General features: G+C 50.4%; 1 protein-coding gene across 4 annotated transcripts in view; it reads left to right on the top strand.

Moving 5' to 3' along the window:
* Positions 1-21,533, top strand: part of Rph3al (rabphilin 3A like (without C2 domains)) — a 125,903-nt gene that overhangs the window by 41,363 nt on the left and 63,007 nt on the right. For all 4 annotated transcript variants that reach the window (XM_020157899.2, XM_020157900.2, XM_074046560.1 and 1 more), the window contains exons 2-4: positions 6,146-6,256; positions 8,396-8,539; positions 11,457-11,586. In XM_020157899.2, coding sequence (XP_020013488.1) covers positions 6,180-6,256; positions 8,396-8,539; positions 11,457-11,586 — 351 coding nt within the window. In that variant the 5' untranslated portion in view covers positions 6,146-6,179. The remainder of the gene's footprint in view (positions 1-6,145; positions 6,257-8,395; positions 8,540-11,456; positions 11,587-21,533) is intronic.

A 21,533-nucleotide genomic window follows, 5' to 3' on the forward strand; every position in this document is an offset into this window, starting at 1 on the left:
TTCTTTCCCTCCTTCCGTCTCTCCTTCTTTCTGTCCTTCCTTTCTTCTCTCTTTCCCTTCCTCTCTCCTTTCCTTCCTCCCTCCCTTCCTTTCTCTCTGTCTCTTTCCTTCTCTCCCTCCCTAACTTCCTCTTCTTTCTGTTTTTGGTGGTGCTACAAGATGGCCTCTGAGCAAGTGGCCTACTGAGCCACCCCCCCACCTCCCAGCTCTCTCACCCTTTGTTAGGGGAGAACACTCTGCTGGCTGTTGACATAACCTGCTTGGGCCACTCGATCACTCAAGGCATGAAAACTGGTGCTGGCTCTCCCAGCTCTGAACCTACCAAGTCTGTTCGGAAGGTAGAAGGCTTCTTTCAAGTAGATGCGAATGTCTTGCAAAGAGGAGGCCTTTTTTGGAAAGCAGTTGGGAGACTGCACTATTGAAACCACCTAATTTGAGATCTATAGGTAGACGCTTCCATGTTTTGAGTTCTGAGTTTAAAAATACAAAGTCCACATTAGGCCAACAGAACTGGCTCCAGCAGATTCTCCCTGATGGGCAGTTATAGACACGTTGGAGAAAGCCAGCAAGCCTGCAGCTCACAGCTCTGAGTGGCTGTGAGCATTACCATAGAAAAAGCTGACTCAAAAATATGTTTCCCAAAAATGCACACTCCCTTTCCCTTTTGGAAATTTATCCAAAGAAATCATCAGAGATGGCCACAAAGTTGTATCTCTCAGGATATCCATTTTAGTGTTGAATAGATAGAGAACAACTGGAAACAATCTATGTGCCCCCAAACAGGAAAATGCTAAAACAGTCTCAGAATACTAAGTTATAGTTTAAAAAATGTAATTTTGAAGAGTTTTAATAACGTGGGAAAGAAAATACAATGCAAATAGAAAGCAGAGTAAGCAATGTAGGTAATAAGAACCCAATTTTATTTAAAATCTGTATGTAAATACCTAGGGAAAATGAGAAATGCTCTTAAAATATTAAGTCTTCTTGGGGAGGGAGGGAGGGAGTGACTTCATGTGTAACATACTCTCCACGGTGCCTAGCAGCTGGCCACGTGAGGTTGCATAATGACTTGCTCAGTAGGGACAAGTCCCCGTGACTGCAGCATTCGTCTGCAGTGATGAACACCCAGGGTGAGGAGCTTTTGACTTTGGGGGAGAATTGTATCTCCCTCTTAAACGATGTGTTTGTTTTAACAGATCTGGCTCAGAAAGTTGCCAGGAGCCTGTTGAACCTCTGTCCTCCAGCCACGGCTGATCCCTGGCCCCTGGTAGAGCCCGCTAGCTTCTGCACTGCAGGACTCCCGAGCATCTGTCCGCTGGGGCAGCTGGCCTGGTGCAGCCTCTGCTCTGCCATGTCACCCAGCAGGGGTTGAGATCACACCAGGAGGCCATGGCTTCCCTGCAGAGGGCCTATGGGTGCACCGGCCCCTCTGCAGGGAATCAGCTGTCAGACCGGAGCCACCACCACTGTGTGACTGACTACTCTGTGGGGATCCTGAGGAGCCTATGAGTCAACAAGTTGTGGAGTGTGGTTAGAGCCCACTCTGCCTGCTTTGCATGCCTTTGGTTTGTTTTCTGAATTCCTCCTTGTCTGGGAAGGGCCGGCTTGCTGATGAAACATAGTTCAAGCTAGCAGATACCCACAACAGGCCCTGTGCCGGCCACCTGGCATGGAGAAAATAGGGAGACACAGCTCCCCGATGCCCCAGTGATGCCATAGTCCAGTGAGGAGAGGAGCCCTCCTGTTTTGTTCCCTCCCGAGTTAGCTTTTGCCCAGTTACTTGTTGCTATTAACTCAAGAATGCATATACTGCTACTTTTTGAGAGTTTTAAAGCTTCAACTCTTTTTTAAAATTTTTTTGATGGTACTGGAACTTGAACTCAGGTCCTCACACTTGTTAGGCAGGTGCTATACCCCTTGAGCCATACCTCTAGCCTTGGTTCCAACTCTTAGTGAGGTATGGGCTTGTACCTGGAGCTCCCACAAGGGGAGCAGACCCTAGACGATGTGGTGGGTGGTGGTGAGCACATGGTTTGGCAGAGGAGCCACCAGTTAAAGGGAGTGTCAGGAGCCAGGCCATCCCTGCCATTGTTGCCTCCCCCAGGCCCTTCAGTGGGGTTGGACTCACACAGAGCAGTTGTTTTGGCCCATCTGCCTCAGCATTCTCAGGTACCAGGGAGGAAACAGAGGCTCCAGGAAGAGAGCCTAGTTAGCTATGTGGTCTTTGCTTGGTCTCTTAACCTCTCTGTTCATTTTAGGACAGAAAGAACAATGATGACATTTAGGAAGAACAGAACACAAAAGTCTGTGGGTGGCTATAAGTTGATGGCTTGTTTTTTAAAAAAAATTAAAAAGGAGTAGACCCTGACTGAATCAGAGGACAGACAGAGGTCAGTTTGAGGGTTCCCTCATTAATGATACCAAAACTCTGGCTCCACTAGGAGGTGAACCAAAGGGGACAAGGCATTTATTCTCTTGGGATGCATTTGGAGGTGATTGGTTTGGAAGCACCTCCCACTGTCATGGAGGTGAAGATGACAGCATCAGGGCCCCTGCCCCTTTTTCTTCCTGTTTCCTCTCCCCTCTCCTGCAGAAGATGGAGGCTTCCCATGGTGGAGCCCTGAGGTTCCCTGGCTTGCCCTTGCTTTTCAGGGTCATCCCTGTTACTCTCCTGTCTCTGTGGGGTGCCCGGCACAGCTAGAGTCACCTCTGCCCTCACTGAGTCCAGCTGCAGGGAGAATGGCATCAGACTCAGGGCTTGCCATCCTGGATGCTGAGGCCTGGGGCGTGGCGCCCCCTGCAGGTTGAAGCTAGAACTGAGCCACCTGGGTGACAAGCCCACTCCCTAGACTCCTGATTTACCTGGCACAGCCTGTACTAGTCATCCCCATCTTCCCCATCTCTTTCATTTCTTTTTTTTTTTCATTTTTCTTTTATTATTCATATGTGCATACAAGGCTTGGTTCATTTCTCCCCCCTGCCCCCACCCCCTCCCTTACCACCCACTCCGCCCCCTCCCTCTCCCCCCCCAAATACCCAGCAGAAACTATTTTGCCCTTATTTCTAATTTTGTTGTAGAGAGAGTATAAGCAATAATAGGAAGGAACAAGGGGTTTTGCTGGTTGAGATAAGGATAGCTATGCAGGGCATTGACTCACATCGATTTCCTGTGCGTGGGTGTTACCTTCTAGGTTAATTCTTTTTAATCTAACCTTTTCTCTAGTTCCTGGTCCCCTTTTCCTATTGGCCTCAGTTGCTTTAAGGTATCTGCTTTAGTTTCTCTGCGTTAAGGGCAACAAATGCTAGCTAGTTTTTTAGGTGTCTTACCTATCCTCACCCCTCCCTTGTGTGCTCTCGCTTTTATCATGTGCTCATAGTCCAATCCCCTTGTTGTGTTTGCTCTTGATCTAATGTCCACATATGAGGGAGAACATACGATTTTTGGTCTTTTGGGCCATCTTCCCCATCTCTTCCATTTCTTGAAATTCCCAGAATGTTAAAAATGAAATAATGAAGAGGGCTGGAATTGTGGCCCAAGTGGTAGAGTGGCTGTCTTATTTGTGAGGCCCTCAGTTCAAACTCCAGTACCACCAAGAAAAAACAAAAAGAGAGAGAGAAAGAAAAAAGAAACAGGGCTACTCAGTTGTTACATGTTTTAAATGTTTACTTCGAACAGTGTAATGCATTTCACACTCCCACAGCAGTATGGCTGTGCTACTCACAAGATAACAGAAATTAAAACCAAAACAAAACACTAAAACAGCATAGCCCACAGAAGGCTGGAGCTGGAGCCCAGGTTTAAAGTTGCTATATGAATGTGTCATTTGCAAGCCTATTTTCCTGGATGGTGTGTTAGCTTCATGAGGAGAAGGCACAGAAGTGACATCTGGGGAGGCCCTTGGTGATTGATTGTGGTCAGTGTCAGACCTGCCCGTTGGGTCTCCATACCTGGCTCTTTGGAGTCTTGGGGTCTCTTTCCCCAAGTGGTCCACAGTGGACTTACTAGGTCCAGTTGGGAAGAGCAGGTGCCTGTGGGAGAGAGACCAGGGGACTGAGATCATGGGCTTAGTCGCTGTCTGGGTCTGCACGCTGCCCCTCTGCTGGTCATCACAGATGTGGGGACCTTGCTGTGGAAGAGCAGTTCTCTGACCGTGGTCCAGGCACCTCTGGAGGCCTCAACACCTTTCAGGGGTCTGTGAGGCCAAAATAATTTTTCTCATCCACTCAGACTCCTGGCCTTGTTCTCTCACAAATGTACAGAAGTGACAAGTTCATGGCTGTGGATCCAGAAGCCACATTGGAGCTAATCTCTAAGCAACTGTTGAGTTTTGGTGCAGTATCAAAGACAAACACCCACAACTGCCTCCCTTTTCCAGCTGTCTTTGTACCTGCAAGAGTCTGGACACCCTCCATGTCCATGAGCAAAGTGACACATTGCAGAAGACTAAGTGAAAAGTCAGAGGAACATCTTTTGTGAATCCGTGAATCCCCTAATCTACTTAATGTCTCAAAAATTTGCCTATTCTTGACACTTCGTATAAACAGGATCAAACAACTTGTGGTGTTCTGTGTCTGACTTTTTTCACTTAGCCATCTTACAGCCATTTCTTTTTATGGCCAAATAATATTCCATTTTATGGACAGAGCACACTCTAACCCTTCTCAGCTGATGGATATTTTCGTTGTTTCTACTTTTTGGCTATTATGAATACTGCAGCTGTGAACACTTGTGTGTGTTTTTGTGTAGACATAAAATTTTACTACGCTTGGTTATAAACCTGTGAGTGGAGTTTCTGGGTCATGTAGTAACTCTGTGCTTAACATTTTGAGAAAATCTCCAATTTCTCTCTTGGTTGTTTCTTCTCTCTCTCTCTCTCTCTCTCTTTGTGGCACTGAACTCAGGTCTCAAAGTTGCTAGATAAGCTCCACTTGATACTATGTGAGCCACACTCCCAGTCCTTTTTGCTTTTAGTTTGTTTTCAGATAGGCTCTCATGCTTTTACTTAGTCAGGTCAGCCTCAAACCATGGTCTTCCCACATCTGCCTCCTGTGGTAGCTTGAATTGTAGGCATGCACTAGCACTCCTGGCTTTAATATCTCTCTCTCTCTCTCTCTCTCTCTCTCTCTCTCTCTCTCTCTCTCTCTCTCTCAGTATTGAGCTTTAATTCAGGGCTTTGCACTTGCTAAGCAGGTTCTGTATCACCCAAATCCAACTTCAATATTTTTTAAGAGTATAAAGGGGTCCTGAGTTTACAAACCACTGGCTGGTCTGGATGAGGTTAGACCAGGAGCATGTGGGTGACTCACAGTAGCCCCTCATGCTTACTTATAGCCCAAGCTCATCTCTTTCTTTTCCTTTCCTTCCTCTCTCTCTCTCTCTCTCTCTCTCTCTCTCTCTCTCACACACACCCTTCCTTCAGAATTTGTGAGCAGTATCTTCATAAATAACCTAAGAGCAGACTGGGAGAAGCCAGCTAAACTACACTGTACTTGTCCTAACTCAGCAGGTTGTCCTGGAGCAGGGTTCCTCCCTGTGGGATTCCTAGGGGCAGCAGCTATGGACCATGGCCCTGGGAGCTGTGCCCAGTACAGGTCCTGGCTGCTGCCCTCATCCCTGCTCTGGAGAGCACTGTGGCCTTCAGTGTGAAGCGCTTGGGGAGCCGAGCATGGGTGCCTTTGACTGCTGTTCTAGTCCCCAGGCTGGGAGCAGGATAGAGCTTGCCCCACCTGTGTAGCCATCTACTCCCACCCCAGCCCTTAGCTGGGAAGACACCTGGGGCAGCAGACTGCTGGGAAGGGACAAGGGTTGAATGCCTTCCAGGGCCTGGTGGCTGGGTTGAAGTTACCTAGGGTGAACCTTTTCTCTCCCTTCTGATTCTGCCCTTCGATGCCCCGCCAGTCATCTCCACAGGAGTCACTGGGCCACATCGTACACCTAGTTATTGCCCCCAGATTCTGGGCCTTTGGAAAGGGGCTGGGAGGGAGCCATGTTTGTTGGAGGAAGAGAGTCTCAGGACTGTGTACAGAGATGAGGTGGAAGGGTTAGAAGCACCAAGTGTCTAGAGCCCACTGCAGTGGGACCATGTCTGCTGTCAGCACCACAGCCAGTGACACATTCTCTTTCCTTTCTCTCTTGTCATCTCAGATGTGACTGGCGCCCCGGGCTGGTGCCCTGAACCATGGCCGACACCATCTTCGGCAGTGGGAACGACCAGTGGGTTTGCCCCAATGACCGGCAGCTGGCCCTGCGAGCCAAGTGAGTGCCTCTGAGGCCCTTCCAGAATGCCCCCTCCCTCCTGTCCCTACCTGCTGCCCTCCTTTCTTTGGCACAACTCATTTGTAAATGAGTCGTGTTTAACTTATTCATTAAACACAGCTGCTGTCTGATGCATACTGCGTTCTGGGCCGAGTGGGGCACTGAGCTCATTTACCCACTGTGTGGAATTTCTCCCCATTTCTCAGGTGAGGAAAGTGAGGCTGAGCTCCTTGTCCATGTCACTGAACTGTGAGTGTCCTGGTTGGGACCCACTTCTGAGCCTAGCTGACTCCCTGCCTGCACTCTATCCCAGCAGGCCTCCAGGGGCCAGACAATCCTCTTTGCCCTCTCTTCTGTTCTTGAGCCTAAAGTTTGAAAGCCCCTTTAGGCAGGGGGCCCTTGATCTCTGGGTGCTACCTTCAGGGCTCAGAGCCTAGCGCCAGCAGACAGCACCAAGCAAAGGCTTGTGACATAAATGAAAAGCTGCCCTCAGCTGTTTTCCCTGCTGTGCTGTTGGCAGGGTCTCCCTACTACCCCTGGAGGTCCCCTCAGCCTAGTGACCCCCTCAATTTCAGTTAGGTCCGGTGCTTCCCTGAACTGTCCACCTGTGCCTGGAGTGGAGAGGGCGACTCTCAGATGTCTCTGCTACCTTCCAGCAACTTCCCACAAGCATTCCAAGGGGTGGGGTCCCTGGAGTCTGATATACTCCTGTGTCAAACCATGCCAATTACGGGAGCCAGCATTTCCCAACGGGGACCCAGTTTAAGAAATTTGCAATTAGACATTATGAGCCTGCGGGGGACAGAGCTGAACATCAAAGGCGGTAGAAAAATTCATCTGAAACGCCCAGGAAGAAGGGCGTCATGCATGATTTGCAGTATCTTTGCCCCACAGTTAATTTGTCCCCTTCCCCCTGGGTGGCTCAGCCCCCTCCAGCTTCCCCCACCCTGTCCCTGCTAGGGAAAGTGACCCAGGGCTAGGTCAGTCTCTCTCCCTCTCCTGACACCAGGCAGATGATGTGCCCTCCCCAGCAGGGCATGTGGCGTTGGGAGAGCTCAGCTGCTTGTGCTCTGTACAAGGGCCCAGTGGGCCTCATCCGAACCCTCCAGCTACCTTTCCTTCTCCTTGCCCTTGGCTGTCACTCAGAGCTGGCACAGCCCCTTTCAGAAGAGCACATGCCTTTGTGTCCTCCCCGGGTGTGCTGCCCAGAGACTTGGCAGTCTCTGTAAAGAAAAGAGAGTAGTGTGGAGATCCGGGCTACAGAGTGGGGCACTGTGCCCCGTGGGATCCTTTAGGTCCTGTGGATTCCTTTCCCTGCTCCACCGCAGGCCTTCCTGCCACTGCTTACCTGTGTCTTATAGCTGCTACCAAAGAGTTTCTTTTCTTTTGAGACAGGGTCTCACTCTGTAGCCCAGGCTGGCCTCAAACTCATGATCTTCCTGCCTCACCCTCCTGAGTCCTGAGACCACAGATGTGCACCACCAACCCCAGCTGCAAACATTTTCTAAACCTCTACTATGTGCCTGGCACTGTTTGTGTAGCAGCAAACAAGACCAGCATGGTCCTTTGTCTTAAAGCAGAGATGGGGAGGGGGAATTACACAAATCCTTGCCACAAGCAGCTGCTTTGACAATAATTGGGGTGTGGGGGGGGGCAGGGGAAGACTAACTTAGTTTGGGGATCAAGAGAGACTTCCTTGAAAGTGTGATGCTTATGTTGAGACCTGAAGGGGGAGAAAATGTTAAATGGAAATATGGCAGAAGTTCTGGGTAGCAGGATCCTGGGGTAGAAAGAACATGGCATGTAGAGACCCTCAAAGGAGGCTGGTGTGGCTTGAATACGGAGAGGAAGGGATGAGTAGCATGAAAGGAAGAGGGGGGAGTTGACCAGGGCCAGATGAGGCAGGGGCAAGGCCTGACCCTCCAGTCGATCATTCCCTTCTGGAGGGGGAGACAGCAGATCCCACACTGCCCTGAAGTAATGCTGAAGCCCAGTGATGGACATGTGCCAGGCCTTATAGGAACTTTCGTTAGGGACTCTGGACGCTGGAGAATGTCCCCAGACACTCTCAGGGGTGTGGATGTGGTGAGGGGTTGGGTTTGCATAGGCGGCCTCATCCATTGGTGTTTTCTCTCCCAGGCTGCAGACAGGCTGGTCTGTGCACACCTACCAGACAGAGAAACAGAGGAGGAGCCAGAGCCTCAGCACAACAGAAGTGGAGGCCATCCTGCAGGTCATCCAGAGGGCTGAACAGCTGGACATTATGGAGCAGCAGAGAATCGGGTAGGGCCAGCTGGGCCAGGCAGCAGCCAGCAGTAGCAGAAAACTAAGGGTGCTTAGTGGGAGCCCAGTGCAGGGAGGCTGGCATACTGAGTCCTGGAGCTCCATGTCATCAGCCATGGAGTGTAGACAGGTACCCAGCCCTCCAAGTCTCGAACACTCCTGTGGAAGCCAGGGATAGCAATTGATGTGTGGGCCCCAGGTCACAGGGGCATGGACGATCCATGCATGGTAAAACACATTGAGGCTGTTGACACCTGCCCATTGCTGCTGCTAACAGCGGGAGTCAAGTGGAGGCTGAGCCACAAATCTCCCCAGCAGGAGGCGCTCTCCAGCGTGTTCAAAGCTCTTCTCCCAGCCTCTGACATCCAGAGCTGACCATGACTCTGTCATCCAGCATTTTTCTTGTGTCTTTTTTTGTTGAATTACAAAAGCAATTAATATTTCCTAGAAAAATCTGAGAAATACAGAAAAGTCCAAGTAAGAAAACACAATTAGACTGCATGGCAGTGGTCAGGAATTCATTCTCCTTGTTCTTTTTCTCCTTCTCTTTTTCTATTAGTTATATGATCATTTTTAAAAAAATCAGACACTGTAGAAACACACAGTTCTACAAGGTGAGGGTCCCACTATAAAGATAACTGCGGTGCTAAAAGTTCCCTGTAGGTGTCTCAATAATATGGTGGTGTTACTATTTAAATGCAAACAGCACTTACATCAGACTGGTTGGGTTTTCCTTTTTTTCATTTAACCTGGCTATGGCCCTGCTTCTCACAGATCTGAAAGGCTCTGGGCTCTAAGCTGACCTCAAATGCTGGTGACTGATCCTGGGGCCTTCTGGCTCCCCCTGGAGGGTGAACAGGGGCAGGAGCTTCATGATGGGCTCCCCTATGCTGTGGAAGTGTTTCTGCTCCCCTTCAGTTGGTGGAATGCTGACTTTGCCTTCCCTGAGCTGTCTTAGAGAGTCCTTCCTGTTGTTTGTTCCACTGTGAGAGCTGGGACGACAGGTGTGGAATGACTCAGAAGCAGTGTTACAGGTTAGTTATTGTTCAGGTGGGCGAGGTGCATCTTGTGCATTTATACAAAGCATGGAAATGCAGGGTGGACTGACAGAGTGTCCCCAAGAACAAATGGGTCATGCCAAGGCTGGAGCTGAGTTTGCCCCTGGGCCTGCAGGTCCCCAGGTGAAGAACCATGTCCCTCCTGGAAGCCAGAAGTGCTCGCCAGAGGAGATGTGGGTAGAGGCAGCCTCATCACTGAGTCGGTTGTCCCTCAGCTCTCATGGCAATGCCACATCACTTGAGGGGAAAGTGTGGGCCTGATCAGACAGGCCTAGGAGTAGAGCCTGGCTCCACTTCTTGAGAACTTTCTGACCCCAGCAAATGACTTCACAATTTTGAGCCTCAGTCTTCTCATCTTTTAAATAGGAACTATAAACCAGGTGCTGATGGTTCACACCTGTAATCCTAGTTACTCAGAAGGCAGAAATCAGGAGGATCATGGTTCGAAGCCAGCCCGGGCAAATAGCAAGACCCTATCTCAAAAATACCCAACATAATAAAGGGCTGGAGGAGTGGCTCAAGCAATAGAGTGCCTGTCTAGCAGGCACGAGATCTGAAGTTCAAGCCCTAGTACCGCACACACACAAAAAGGGAACAATAGTATTCCCCTCATTGTGGGTCTGTGACCATTAGAGGACATGACATGCCGTTTGCTGGGTTCTGGAAACATAGTGACTGACAAACTGGAACAATTCTGTAGAAATTGTAGTGTTTTGTTAGAGGTTGTTGTGCAAAGGGGATGACAGTGTGATGAGGGGCTTTGGGACCCCAGGAGGAGGCCTGCCCAGGCTTAGCAGGGTCCAGCAAATCTAAGGGTTTCAAAGAGGAGCTGGTTTTCTTTGCTGCTCCAGCTTCTCATCTGCCCAGGTGCTCAGACCTGGTATCTCTCTCCTCTCCCCCATTGCCAAGCCATCCATGCCGCCTCTGAGATGCCCCGTCTATCCTCTCTCCTAGGACAGCTACTGCCTCCTATGGTTTCCTCTCTTCTGCTGTCTCCCTTGTCATCCAGCTTTCTACAGAAGCTTGAAAAAGTGTCATTTGGGTCAAACCACTCTCCTCTTCAAACTCTTCAGTGGTTTCCAGTTGAGCTTCGAAAACCCTCAAATCCATTTCACGACCTGTAAAACTACATGACCCTCCGTGCTTGCCCCTCCGGCCTCACCATGTTCCCATCTCCATCTGACTCAGGGGGCAGTAGTAGCCTTGCTGGCTCCTTCGCTGGTGGTCATTTCTCAGCTGAGCCACAGCACTTGCTGTTCCCCTAGACTGGAAGCTTCCTAAACTGCTCTGCCATGTGGGTTATGTCATTACTAGTCTTCAGCTCTCAGTTCACACGTTTCCAGAGAGTCTTCCCTGGCCACCATGTAATGTGCCTCTGGTTCCTCACCTGTCCCTCCTGCTCCCTTCTACAGTTGGCATTTCATAGCGCTTCTCCCCAGTTGAAACCAGTTTGCTTATTTGTTCGTGGATTCCTCCATGATGGAACATTGAGTCCCATGAAAGCAGGGACCATGTCTGTCCCTGGCGTGTTTTCTATAGTCCTCCCCAGCGACTGGCACTTCGTGGGTGCTCAACCAATAGGTGGTGAGTGAATGAATGACTAGGAGTTGGCTAGCGGAAGGGGTGGAGAGTGCGTCCTGCTGGGGCCTAGCAGGGAGATTTGTGGCTCAGCCTCCACTTGACTCCCACTGTTAGCAGCAGCAGTGGGCAGGTGTGGAGAGCCAACACTCTCAATGCGTTTCACCGGGCTCCTCCATGCCCTTGTGATCTGGGGCCTACACATGGCTGCTGTGCCCCAGCAGTTGTTGGATTGGGGACAGGAAGTTCTTTTCCTTTTGATTCTGTGTCCTGTGCTGCAGGAGGCTGGTGGAGCGACTGGAGACCATGAGGCGGAACGTGCTGGGGAACGGCCTCTCGCAGTGCCTGCTTTGTGGGGAGGTGCTGGGCTTCCTGGGCAGCTCGTCGGTGTTCTGCAAAGACTGCCGAAAGGTAAGGCCTGCTCTGGCCCTGCCATTGCAGCTCCCCAGCCTGGACTAGCTCTGTGGCTCCATGGTTTTGCATCCTGGCTCCCAGAAGTGTGTGTGTGTCTATATGTGCATGTGGCATGTGTGTTTGTGCACACACATGAGATTTTTTGCTTCTTGGAAAGAAGGATCAGGGCGTGAAGATTGACTGGTTTGCCTTCTAAGGCTATCTCTGGCCATAGACCAGCCATATGACATCAGAAAACTTGTCTACTATTTCATCATCCTCATCTGCAAAGTAGGAGTAATGATAACATACACCTCAGAGAGCTCTGAGGATTGGGGAATGTTAAATGAAAAGCTCTTGAAACATTGCCTGGCACTTAGGCACTCAATAAGTGTTAGTTGTTATTAGATAAGTGGTGTTTTCCTCAGGGTTAAGTAGTGTGGTAGGGTTGCACTTCCTATTCTGTCAGTTTATCCTTGTGATCACTTAAAGGAGCAAGATCAAATACATTTTCTCCTTTTCTTGTTCTAAATTGTGCCACATATTAAATTGATTCATATCTAAGACTTTATAGCTTTTTTTTTTATCCTGGAGTTTCTAATTGCCTTTCTTTTTTTTATTGCCCAGATAACAATGTGCCTTCCAATCTTCAAGGTTATTCAGCATCTCAATTTTACTCTCTAACACATGGAGCCTGCTTTTCTTTTCCTTCTGGCAGAAATCTTTCTAGACTTTTGTTCCTGCTCCAGCCTAGACTAGTTGCTGTGCAGTAATTAGCATGACTTCCCTTTGCTGTCTTCCTAGGTTAGAAATACTGTTACCAAGATACCTTTTTTTTTTTCACCCTAGTTTTGCTAGACCCATCCTCAAGTACCTTCCATGTGTTAAGACAGAAAGAAAAAGAGCCTTCTTTCTTGAGATGACATTGGATGAGAAATTAAAATAAGCAAGTTCATGATCATAATTAATCCTGGGGAAAAAATAGCAGAAGATATAAGCTTAGGAGTGGGATAGGGTGAAAGGATTATAAAAGATGGAAAAAATCAAAGAAGTAAAGATAGACTTGGAACGATGTCAGTGGCACTCAAGAAACTGGGTATGAAAGAGGTTAAAATACCTAATTAATAAGTGAGAAAGCCAGGATTTGGTGTGTGGTCATTTTTTTACCCAGCTCATCATAAGTGGTAAACTAGACTGAGGAATATTGATTGATCAGTCTAAGCACAATGGTGGTGTGACAGAGGCCTGGCTCAGAGTGTGCCAGCTCCTCTGTAGGCTGTGGACTAGGGACCCTCTAAGCATGGACGTGGGAATGCCTTGTTCCCAGGTCTTGGGCAGATGAAGTGGTTAGTCATGAGTTCTACCTGGGAGAATGGTTTTCTACCTATTTTCCCTTCCGTCTCTAAGCCCACAACTGCTCTTAAATATCCTAGGTTTGTGGGATCATGAAGAAGGGTAGCACTGTATCTTCTCCCCGGGCAATGTCCTGGCCTCGGCCACAGAGGCAGGCTACTGTCCTTGGCTGCCAAAGAGTTAATGCCAGCTACTCCCAGGAGAGCCATTTCCTAGGCAACCGTGGCCTTCCTAGGGCAGGGCCTCAGCTGGATGTAGGGAGTGGGGGAGAATGTTCTTCCCTGACTGCCTGGTGCCCTAGAGCCCTGGGCTGATTGAGGACATATCCATTTGAAGTGATTCTTGTTCTGCCTGCAGGCTGAGGACTGGGTGCTGGCTTGGGGAGGCAGAGGAGCCCTTTGATCTTCCGAGGGACTTGTTACCAGGCAGAAGTGGGAGGACGGGATAGTAGACAGGGCCCCAGCTGAATGAGGGGCTCTTGGGAGGTTTGGAGGGTTTTCTTCCTGTGTCCTTGAGAATTTTGTGTCACTCATTCTTATTTATTTATTCTTTTCACAGTAGAAGGTCTGCTGTGTACAGGCCTGGTTTTAGGTGCTGGCCACAATTCTTGCTGTTATGAAGGTATTTTCCAGGGGTGGGAGGAAAAAGAAGAAATGAATGAATAAACATAATGTCAGGTAGACCAAGGGCCCTAGATTGAATTAAAACAGAGGAGTGTAATAGTATGTGACCAGATGCTTTGAGAGGGCTTCTCTGAGTTCAGACCTGGACACAAACAGGAGTTGGCCCTGGGAAGATTTTGGGAGAATAGTGTTCGAGGCACGAAGGCTCCGTGGCAGAACCAAATGGGTTTTTCAAGAACTAATGAAGGGGCTGGGCACGGTGGTGTACAACTGGAATCCCAACTACTCAGGAGGCAGAAGTAGGAGGATCAAGGTCCAAGGCTAGCCTGGGCAAAAGCACAGGACCCTATCTGAAAAAGCCAACTAAAAGCCAAAGAACTGGGGGTGTGGCTCAAGTGGTGGAGCCCCTGCCTAGCAAGCATTAGGCCCAGAGTTCAAATCCCAGTATAACAGGAAAAAAAAATCTGATGAAGGAATCTGGAACAGAGGGAATAAGAGATGGGCTTGGCTGGTCTCACAGAGCTTTGTAACTCAAGGTCAGGAGTTGGGATTTATTGCAAGTTTAACGGGAGGCCAGTAGAATGTTTGCATAGGGGTGTGATGTGATTTGCTTTGTCTTTTTAAGGGATGACTCTAGCTGTGATATGTCGAGTGACTTGTAGGGAGACATGGAGTGAAAGTGGGAGATGGTGGGTGATGGGTGTCGTTGGAAGTTAGGGACAAGGCCCCATCAGGATGGAGACCTTATGCTGAAAGATAGTGTCAGTGTCTTCAGCATTTTCTAAGCTTCGAAGCAGATGGGGAAGAACTGGAGGAGCTGAATGAGGGTCCCAGGAGAGTCCTAGAGTGCAAAGGACCAGGTAGAGAGGCTACTTGGTCTACCTGTGTTTCAGGATTGCCAGTAAGTACTGTTCCCACATCACCACTGTACAGTGCCTGGAGCTCCTGCTTGGGTCGTGGGGGTGGGGGGCACCCTGCACTTCCTGGAACATCTCCATGTGTCTGCAAGAGCCCATGAGGGTTGTTTTCCTCCTTCCCAACAGCAGGACCACAAGGGCTTCAGCCAGAGCTGTAGGACTAGACAGACCTGGGCTAAGGTCCCAGCTTGGCCACCACTGTGTGACCTTGTACAAGTCACTCAGCCTGTCTGGACCTCCACCTCTTCATCTAAAAGGCAGGATCACAAAGTTCCCATCAATCCCTGGTGAGTGTGAGAAGTAAAGTCACCAGTGCAGGGAAGCCCTCTGCAGTGCCTGGTCTGTCACAAGCATTCAGGAAAGGGTTCCTGTCATTGTTGTCACTATTGTTGTGACTAGTCCACCTCAGGTCCTACCTGAGAAAAACTACATGCACACATGCTACAAACTGTGGGCAGATCATGGATCTCAGGAGAGGCTGAGTGACCCAGGGATTAGTGAGTTCCTGCTGCTGTAAAACACTACCAACTGGGTGCCTTAAACAAAGACCTCCATTTCCCCATGGGTTAGTGGACTGGGAAGTCTGAATCGATTCATTTCTGCCAGGGATGCTTCCTGGCTTGCCTTCTCCATGTGTCTTCACACGGCAGAGGAAGAGAGATCCGGTGTCTCTTGTTATAAATATACTAATTCTTCTGAATTAGGGCCCCACCCTTCTGACTTCATTTAACCTCAATGACTTCCTCAGTGCCCCCTGTCCAAATACACACTGGGGGTGGGGGCTTCCCTGTCAGAGTTTTGAAGTGCACAATTCAGTCAATGGTGCCTCATGTCCTCCTTATTAGAATTCTTGTTTTCTTGAACTTAAACATAGGGATGCCACAGTTAGTCTCCTAGTTTCCAGAATTTAGGTGAAGGCCTCCAGACACCTTTGCAGCTTTCCAGCATTGGGTGTCCTGAGCCAGCATGGGCATCCCTCAGTGTTTGTGCCAGTGGCTCATGGATAAGCACTAGTCACTGATCAGCCCATTGTTTGACTCCTGGGCAAGGGGGATCTCAGGGGAGGCATCCAGAATAGTTGCTTCCCTCAGGTCTTGACAGTCAAGGTGAGGACAAGGTGAACGGGTGGTATTCTCCAGAGCGATACTCACTGCTGTTGGGAACCAGGGTTCCTAGACTGAGCAGCTGGAAAGCTACCTGAAAGAGCCAGCCCCCGTAGGCTGAGAGGGAACAAAGGGCAACAGAGAAGGGAGGACATCATAGCCAAGGCTGAGCTGGACAACTGGAGGGCAGAGAGGTGTGTGCTGCGAGGAAGGACACAGATGTGGTAACAGATTTGGCTTAGGAACAGGAGGACCTTGGAGGGTGGATGGAGCATGCTCCAGTGGCCTCCAGGGGTGAGATCTTGTAAACCAGAAGATGGAAGCTTTGGGAAGCTAAGTACATGGGGCTTGTTAGAAGGGTTGTATCTGGGGGGCACACTATGATTGAGAAGAGAATGAGTAGGGCTGTAGGTTCCTTCTTGGTCCCCAGAAGATGATCACAAAGGTGGGGATCACTTAGACTCCGAGTCCCCAGAGTATCAGTGAGGTCCAGACATAGCCCTTTGCAGCACTTTATCCCTTACGGGGACTCCCAGATGACTGGGCAGAGGAGCAGGAAATGATGCCATCCTTTCACCCATGCAACAAATACTTCCTGTGCCCTATTGGTGCCCAGTGCTGGAGACACTGTGCAAGGAGACACAGATCCTTGTCCTTGATGGGTCAGAGTTAATTGGTTATGGATAATTAATTAAAGAGGCAGCCCTGGGGGGCAGGGCTGGGAGAGCTCTGTTAGGGTGCAGGGGTCTCATGGGGCATCAAGAGCCCACTTTGGACTTGCTCATTTTCGGAGAGCGTCTCTGTTTATTTCTGTCTCCGCTTTCACCCTCCTCACCTTTTGCCATGGCCACAGTCCTGGGACCCAGAAGATGCGTGCCCTTGGACAGGCTGCAGAGAAGGGATGTTGAGAGATCCCAGGCATGGAAAGTGTCCAGAGCCAGACTGGGCCGGGGAGGGCAGATCTTCAGATGCTCCTGGGGACATGGATGCGTCCCCAGCAAAAGCCCTGGCAGCATTCAGACAACCACAAGCTAATGAGCACGCGGGTGGAAGACGATGCGCAGTCTCGGAGCTGTGTCCCTCTGTAATTGGGCCTGCATGCCCGGGCTGCCTGCCCTCATTATCCAGGGCCATGGTGGGAAGGGAGAGGGGCTGGCTTCTTAATTAAAGAGGCCTGGCGCTCCTAATTGCTCAGGATCTGAGTCAGGCAGCCTTCAGTCTGATTGAGAGTCCGGCTTTGCCAGCCATAGGAAGGCCGGGCAGGGGTGTGGAGGACCTGCCTGAGCTCCTCGTGGCCTTGTCACTGTTCCAGGGAAGCAGTCAGATCTTTTCTTGGTCTCAGCCAAATGAATTCCATCCCATGGTGTGGGCACAGGGGAGCTGGCCTGTGAAGTGAACTTGGTAGGTCATGTGTGCTGAATCCCAGCAGAGAGGCTATGTGGTCAGCCTGCATTCTGTTCAAAGTCCCGAGGGGGAAGTCCACCTCAAGGAAGGGCTCCCTTCTGCAGTGGCTCAAGGCCACTTTGCTCTAAGGAGGAGGTGTGTCATGGTAAACAGTGGGCTGGGTAGAGGCTGCGCCATTTCCCCAAAGCTCCAGTCTGCCTGCCTCCCTGTTCAGGGTTTTGGACTTGTGGCTGCTGAGCCAAGGGAGGACCAGATGGAATGTCACCCTCCTGCTTGCCACTGGTCTGGGTAACCTAAGGAGGCCCTGCCCTGCCCTGCCCTGCTCTGCCTTCCCACCACCATGGTTGTATTCCCAGCACTCAGCTCTCTACTCTTAGATGGTGGTTCCAGATCTCCTACCAGCAGCCCTCCTGAAAAAAGTCTCCCAGACATCTGAGGGCTCCACTTCTGTCCTGCAAAGCTTTGGGAGTCCCTCCCTATCCAGCTTCCAGAGAGTACCTCCTCTAGGAGAGGCATAGGGCAGTTGGAGAGAGTTCAGGTGCTGATGGGGTCCTCACTATTCAAAGTGTAGGCCGAAGACCAGTGCCATAAGCATCCCCCACCCTCAGATCTCCTTAGCTAGACTATGCATTTAACCAGACCGCTGGCATCGTATGCTCAAGGCTCATCTGTGTTGCACTGTGAGCAGATTCACCTTCCTCTGTAGGGGTGACAGCATTCCATGGCATGGATAGAAGGTTTGCTTATCACTCATCTGGGATGGACACTTGGGTTGCTCCTACATTTTAGCTATTGTGAATAATAAGCTATGTACGTGACAGTGCAAACACTTCTCAGACATCCTGTGTTTACGTCTTTGGGGGTGGATACCCAGTCAGTGGAATTACCAGTTCACATGGTTTCTGAATAACTTGTGTTGATTTTTTTATTTTTTATGGTACTGGAGTTTGAACTCAGGGCCTTGAGTTTGCTAGGCAGGCTTTCTACCACTTAAGCCACACCCATAGCCATTTTTACTTTTAGTTATTTGGGGGATAGGGTCTTGAGGTTTCTTTCTTTTTTTTTTTTTTTTGCCTGTGCTGGCCTGGACTGCAGTCCTTCTATTTATGCCTCCCTGTATCTAGAATGGTGTCATTATACCCACCTGGCCTATGTTCTCCATAGTAGCTGTACCATTTTACATTCCCACCCAAGGACTAGGAGGTGCCCATTTTTAACAGAGCCTCCTTCCCAATTGGGGGTGTGCTGAAAGTTACTGGTAGTTTCCTCTGTACTCCCTTTCCAAACCTCATCCTCAGCACCTTTGTGGGGCGGAGGTGTAGTGGAAGCAGCCGCCGCCTTGAGCAACAGCCATTTCATCTGAGATACCTCCAAATTGGACTCACAGTGTCCTTTCTCCTCCTTGGCTAATTCAATGTAGAAGATGTGTGTTTGTGTCTCATTACAAAGATGGATTTTTTCATTCAGCTACTGATGTTTCCTAAATTCCCGGAAAAAGTCACTTAATTCATCTGCCCTGAGGGGCTCGCTCTGGCTGCTTGCACATTGCCAGGGCTGTTTGACAGGAATTGACTTGGCTCCTGTTTCGGGGATAGGAGACACCCTCGCAGCATCTTGGAGCATCCGCCTTGCTCAGGCTGATGAGCAGAACATCTCCATTAAGAGGCACTTTTTCTCGCTGTTTGATGCCTACAGTGTGACTTTTCTTCCTCCAAAGAAAGCAAGCAAGCACTAGCACTTGGTGCATTTCAGAGCTCATCCGTTCTTCCCAGTTTACCACCAGCATGCCTCTGACCTTCACTTCAGGGTCATCAGGATAAAGGAGGGTGGGCTGGGAACCACTTGGCTCTCTGGTGGTGTGGCTCCGAGCTTGTTGGACTAAGTCTGCGTTCCTGTCCTGTGGGTCACTCTGCAGCTCTCGGAGACTGTGCCCCCCAGCTCCCAAGGTGAGGAGCCACTGCTAGTCCCCGCCCCCAGGATCTCATGGCCAACAGCAGATAACACAGCACAATGTGAGGACTATAGAAATGGAAGGCAGGGAGCGATCCAGAGCAGATCCTAGAGCGAGGCGAGTGGGGTGCACGGGGAGGGGGTGATGAGGTGTCAGGCAGGGCAGGGCGCAACTCTGTAGAGGAAGTGCAGGTGTGGTGGGCACCGGGCATAGCGGGTAGTTTGGGTATATGGGAGAGTGACAGGAGGAGGGAGGAAGACAGGCAGACTGAGAGAAGAAGAAAGAGGAAGTTGGGGAGAGAGCACAAGAGGGACAAGAGGGGTCAGATGCAGATGGAGGGAGAAAACATGGGGTGTGCCAGGAAGAGCCCCATGTGCCAGGCTGAGGTGTTGACTTTTTTTCTGGTGGGCAGCAGAGCCCTCAAGGGTTGATGACAGTCACAGGAGTCACTGGAGGAGGTGAAATCCACACACGCAGGTTTGGAAGCAGGACTGTGTGGCGGGTTGGAAGTAGCACACTGATAAATTGAATTATCCAATTAACAGGAGCCAAGATTGGATGAAGGGTTTGAAATCAAGGTTTCGCACTTGCTAGGCAGGTGCTCTACCACTTGAGCCATGCGTCTAGCCCTTGGCGATATGGTTATTTTGGAGATGGAGATAGGGTCTTGCTTTTTGCCCAGGCTGGCCTGGACCACGAGTCTAGCTTCTTCCCTTTGAATCTCTGCCAGGGCCACAGCCCTTTGATGCCCTGCCCCCTGCTCACCACTCTCCCCCCACACAGATATAGCCACCAGGGTTTGAAATCTAGTTGTTAAGGTTCAAGTTTATTTTCCAGAAGCCTCCTTGGTCTTCATGTAAATTAGAGGAGGGATATTGTTTAACAGCTGGAGTGGGGTGGGAGCCATGTTTCTGAAGTCCATAGGTAAAACACATCTGAGTCTTACCCGTACCGGTGCCACTACACCCATGGCTGCCGAAGCCAGGAACCAGGGCTGGTCACAGCTTGGCCCTGACCTCCCCATGTGACCTTGGATGACAGTCTCTCTCTGTTCCTTCCTGTAAGAGGGAAGGGTTGGATGAGAGGGTTTCCAAGCCCTTCCAGCAGTTTCCTCCTGCGAAGCCCAGGCCCACTCCAGCCCTGGCAGCATCCCACCTCGAAATCAGGGAGTGACAGCAGTGTAGCTGGAAGTGGATGCTCACTTCCTCACGCCTCTGAGACTCCACCCACTCTGTTTGTGCTGTGAAGCTAAGCTCGGTTCGCTTCCTGGCTCACTTGGGCTTGGATGTGGTTGAGTCCAGGTTCTCTGAGCAGGAGGAAGCCAGGGTGGGCTTGACATGTGCTCTGAGAGCCCCTCTGCCTCTGACATTGTCATGAAGCTCTGTGTCCCTCATGGCCCTCTGGGACAGGTAGGTGAAAGGCAGTGTTTACATCCATTTTCCAGATGGGGAAAATGAGGCTCAGAGAGATGACTCACCTATCGTGACCCAGCCAGGACCTTGTAGTTCCTCAGTTCAGGACTTTGTGTACAAACCTTTTGCAAGTGGATGGCCTAAGGCATGCAGGAGATACCCAAAAGAAGATGACACCGGTACAGTTCACAGAGGGGGGTACCAGGGCCAATGCCTGCATGCCCCGGTGGGAGGGAAGGGACACAGCCTAAGTCAGTGCCCCTACAGAGCAGGCTTGAGGCCTTGCTGTGGTTTGTCACAACCTGGAGATGGCTGGACACAGGTGGAGGTCTGCAGGAGTCTGGGTCTTGTGTCCTGGTCTCTGTGAGATTTAGCCTCTCATTGAATGGATGAGACTCCTGTAGCCCTAGGGTGGGGTGTTAAGGATACTAGCCAGCCTGCTGTGCAATGACTTCTCCCCTGAGCACGCCTGCCTGGCACCCCCTTGGGCCCCTTGCCACTTGCTCCACAGCTCCTTGCCCCTGGTCTGGTCGGTGGAGCTGGGAGAATCTCCCACAGCAGGAAGCATTGTTGGCAAATCTGTTTAGGGCTCTTACCAGGAGCGGTAATTCTGCACGGTCTCTTGTCCTCTGTTGTGGTAAATAGCAGATAATGACATTTCCAGTCCACAGCATGGCTCAGCTCCACACACCTCGTCAGCTGCCTTGCCAGCTGCCACACTTTGGAAGGCCTGTAATTCTTCTTCACTCTCAAATCGCCCCTTTGTGTCCAGCTGCATGTTTCGCTATAGCTGTTTGCTACTCACTAACCACAGCTCATGGTGGATTTAGCCCATCCTCCTGTGCCCCCACAGGTGGGCAAGGGACACCTGCCCGCTGATGGAGAACTAAGGTAAGAGGGAGATGTGCCCTTTCTTCAGGGCTCCCTATAGCCCCAGGCTCAAAACCAAGAAGCAAGGTCTGGGGTGGATGTTGACTCAGTGTAGAGGGCTTGCCTAGCATGTGCAAGGCCCTGGGTTCCATTCCCAGGGAAAATCAAGGGGCTTTATTAGTCCTTTCCCTTCCAAACTCTGTCTTTATCCTTGCCCCTCACCTTCTGTGAGAGAAGATTCTTCCAGAGGTACAGATGGAGAAACTGAGGCTGAGAGACCCGACGATCTGCCAGCACTTCCAGAGACCCTTCCTTCCAGATCCACATTCAGG

Source organism: Castor canadensis, chromosome 11 (genome assembly GCF_047511655.1).
Source record: "Castor canadensis chromosome 11, mCasCan1.hap1v2, whole genome shotgun sequence".
Classification (NCBI taxonomy): domain Eukaryota; kingdom Metazoa; phylum Chordata; class Mammalia; order Rodentia; family Castoridae; genus Castor; species Castor canadensis.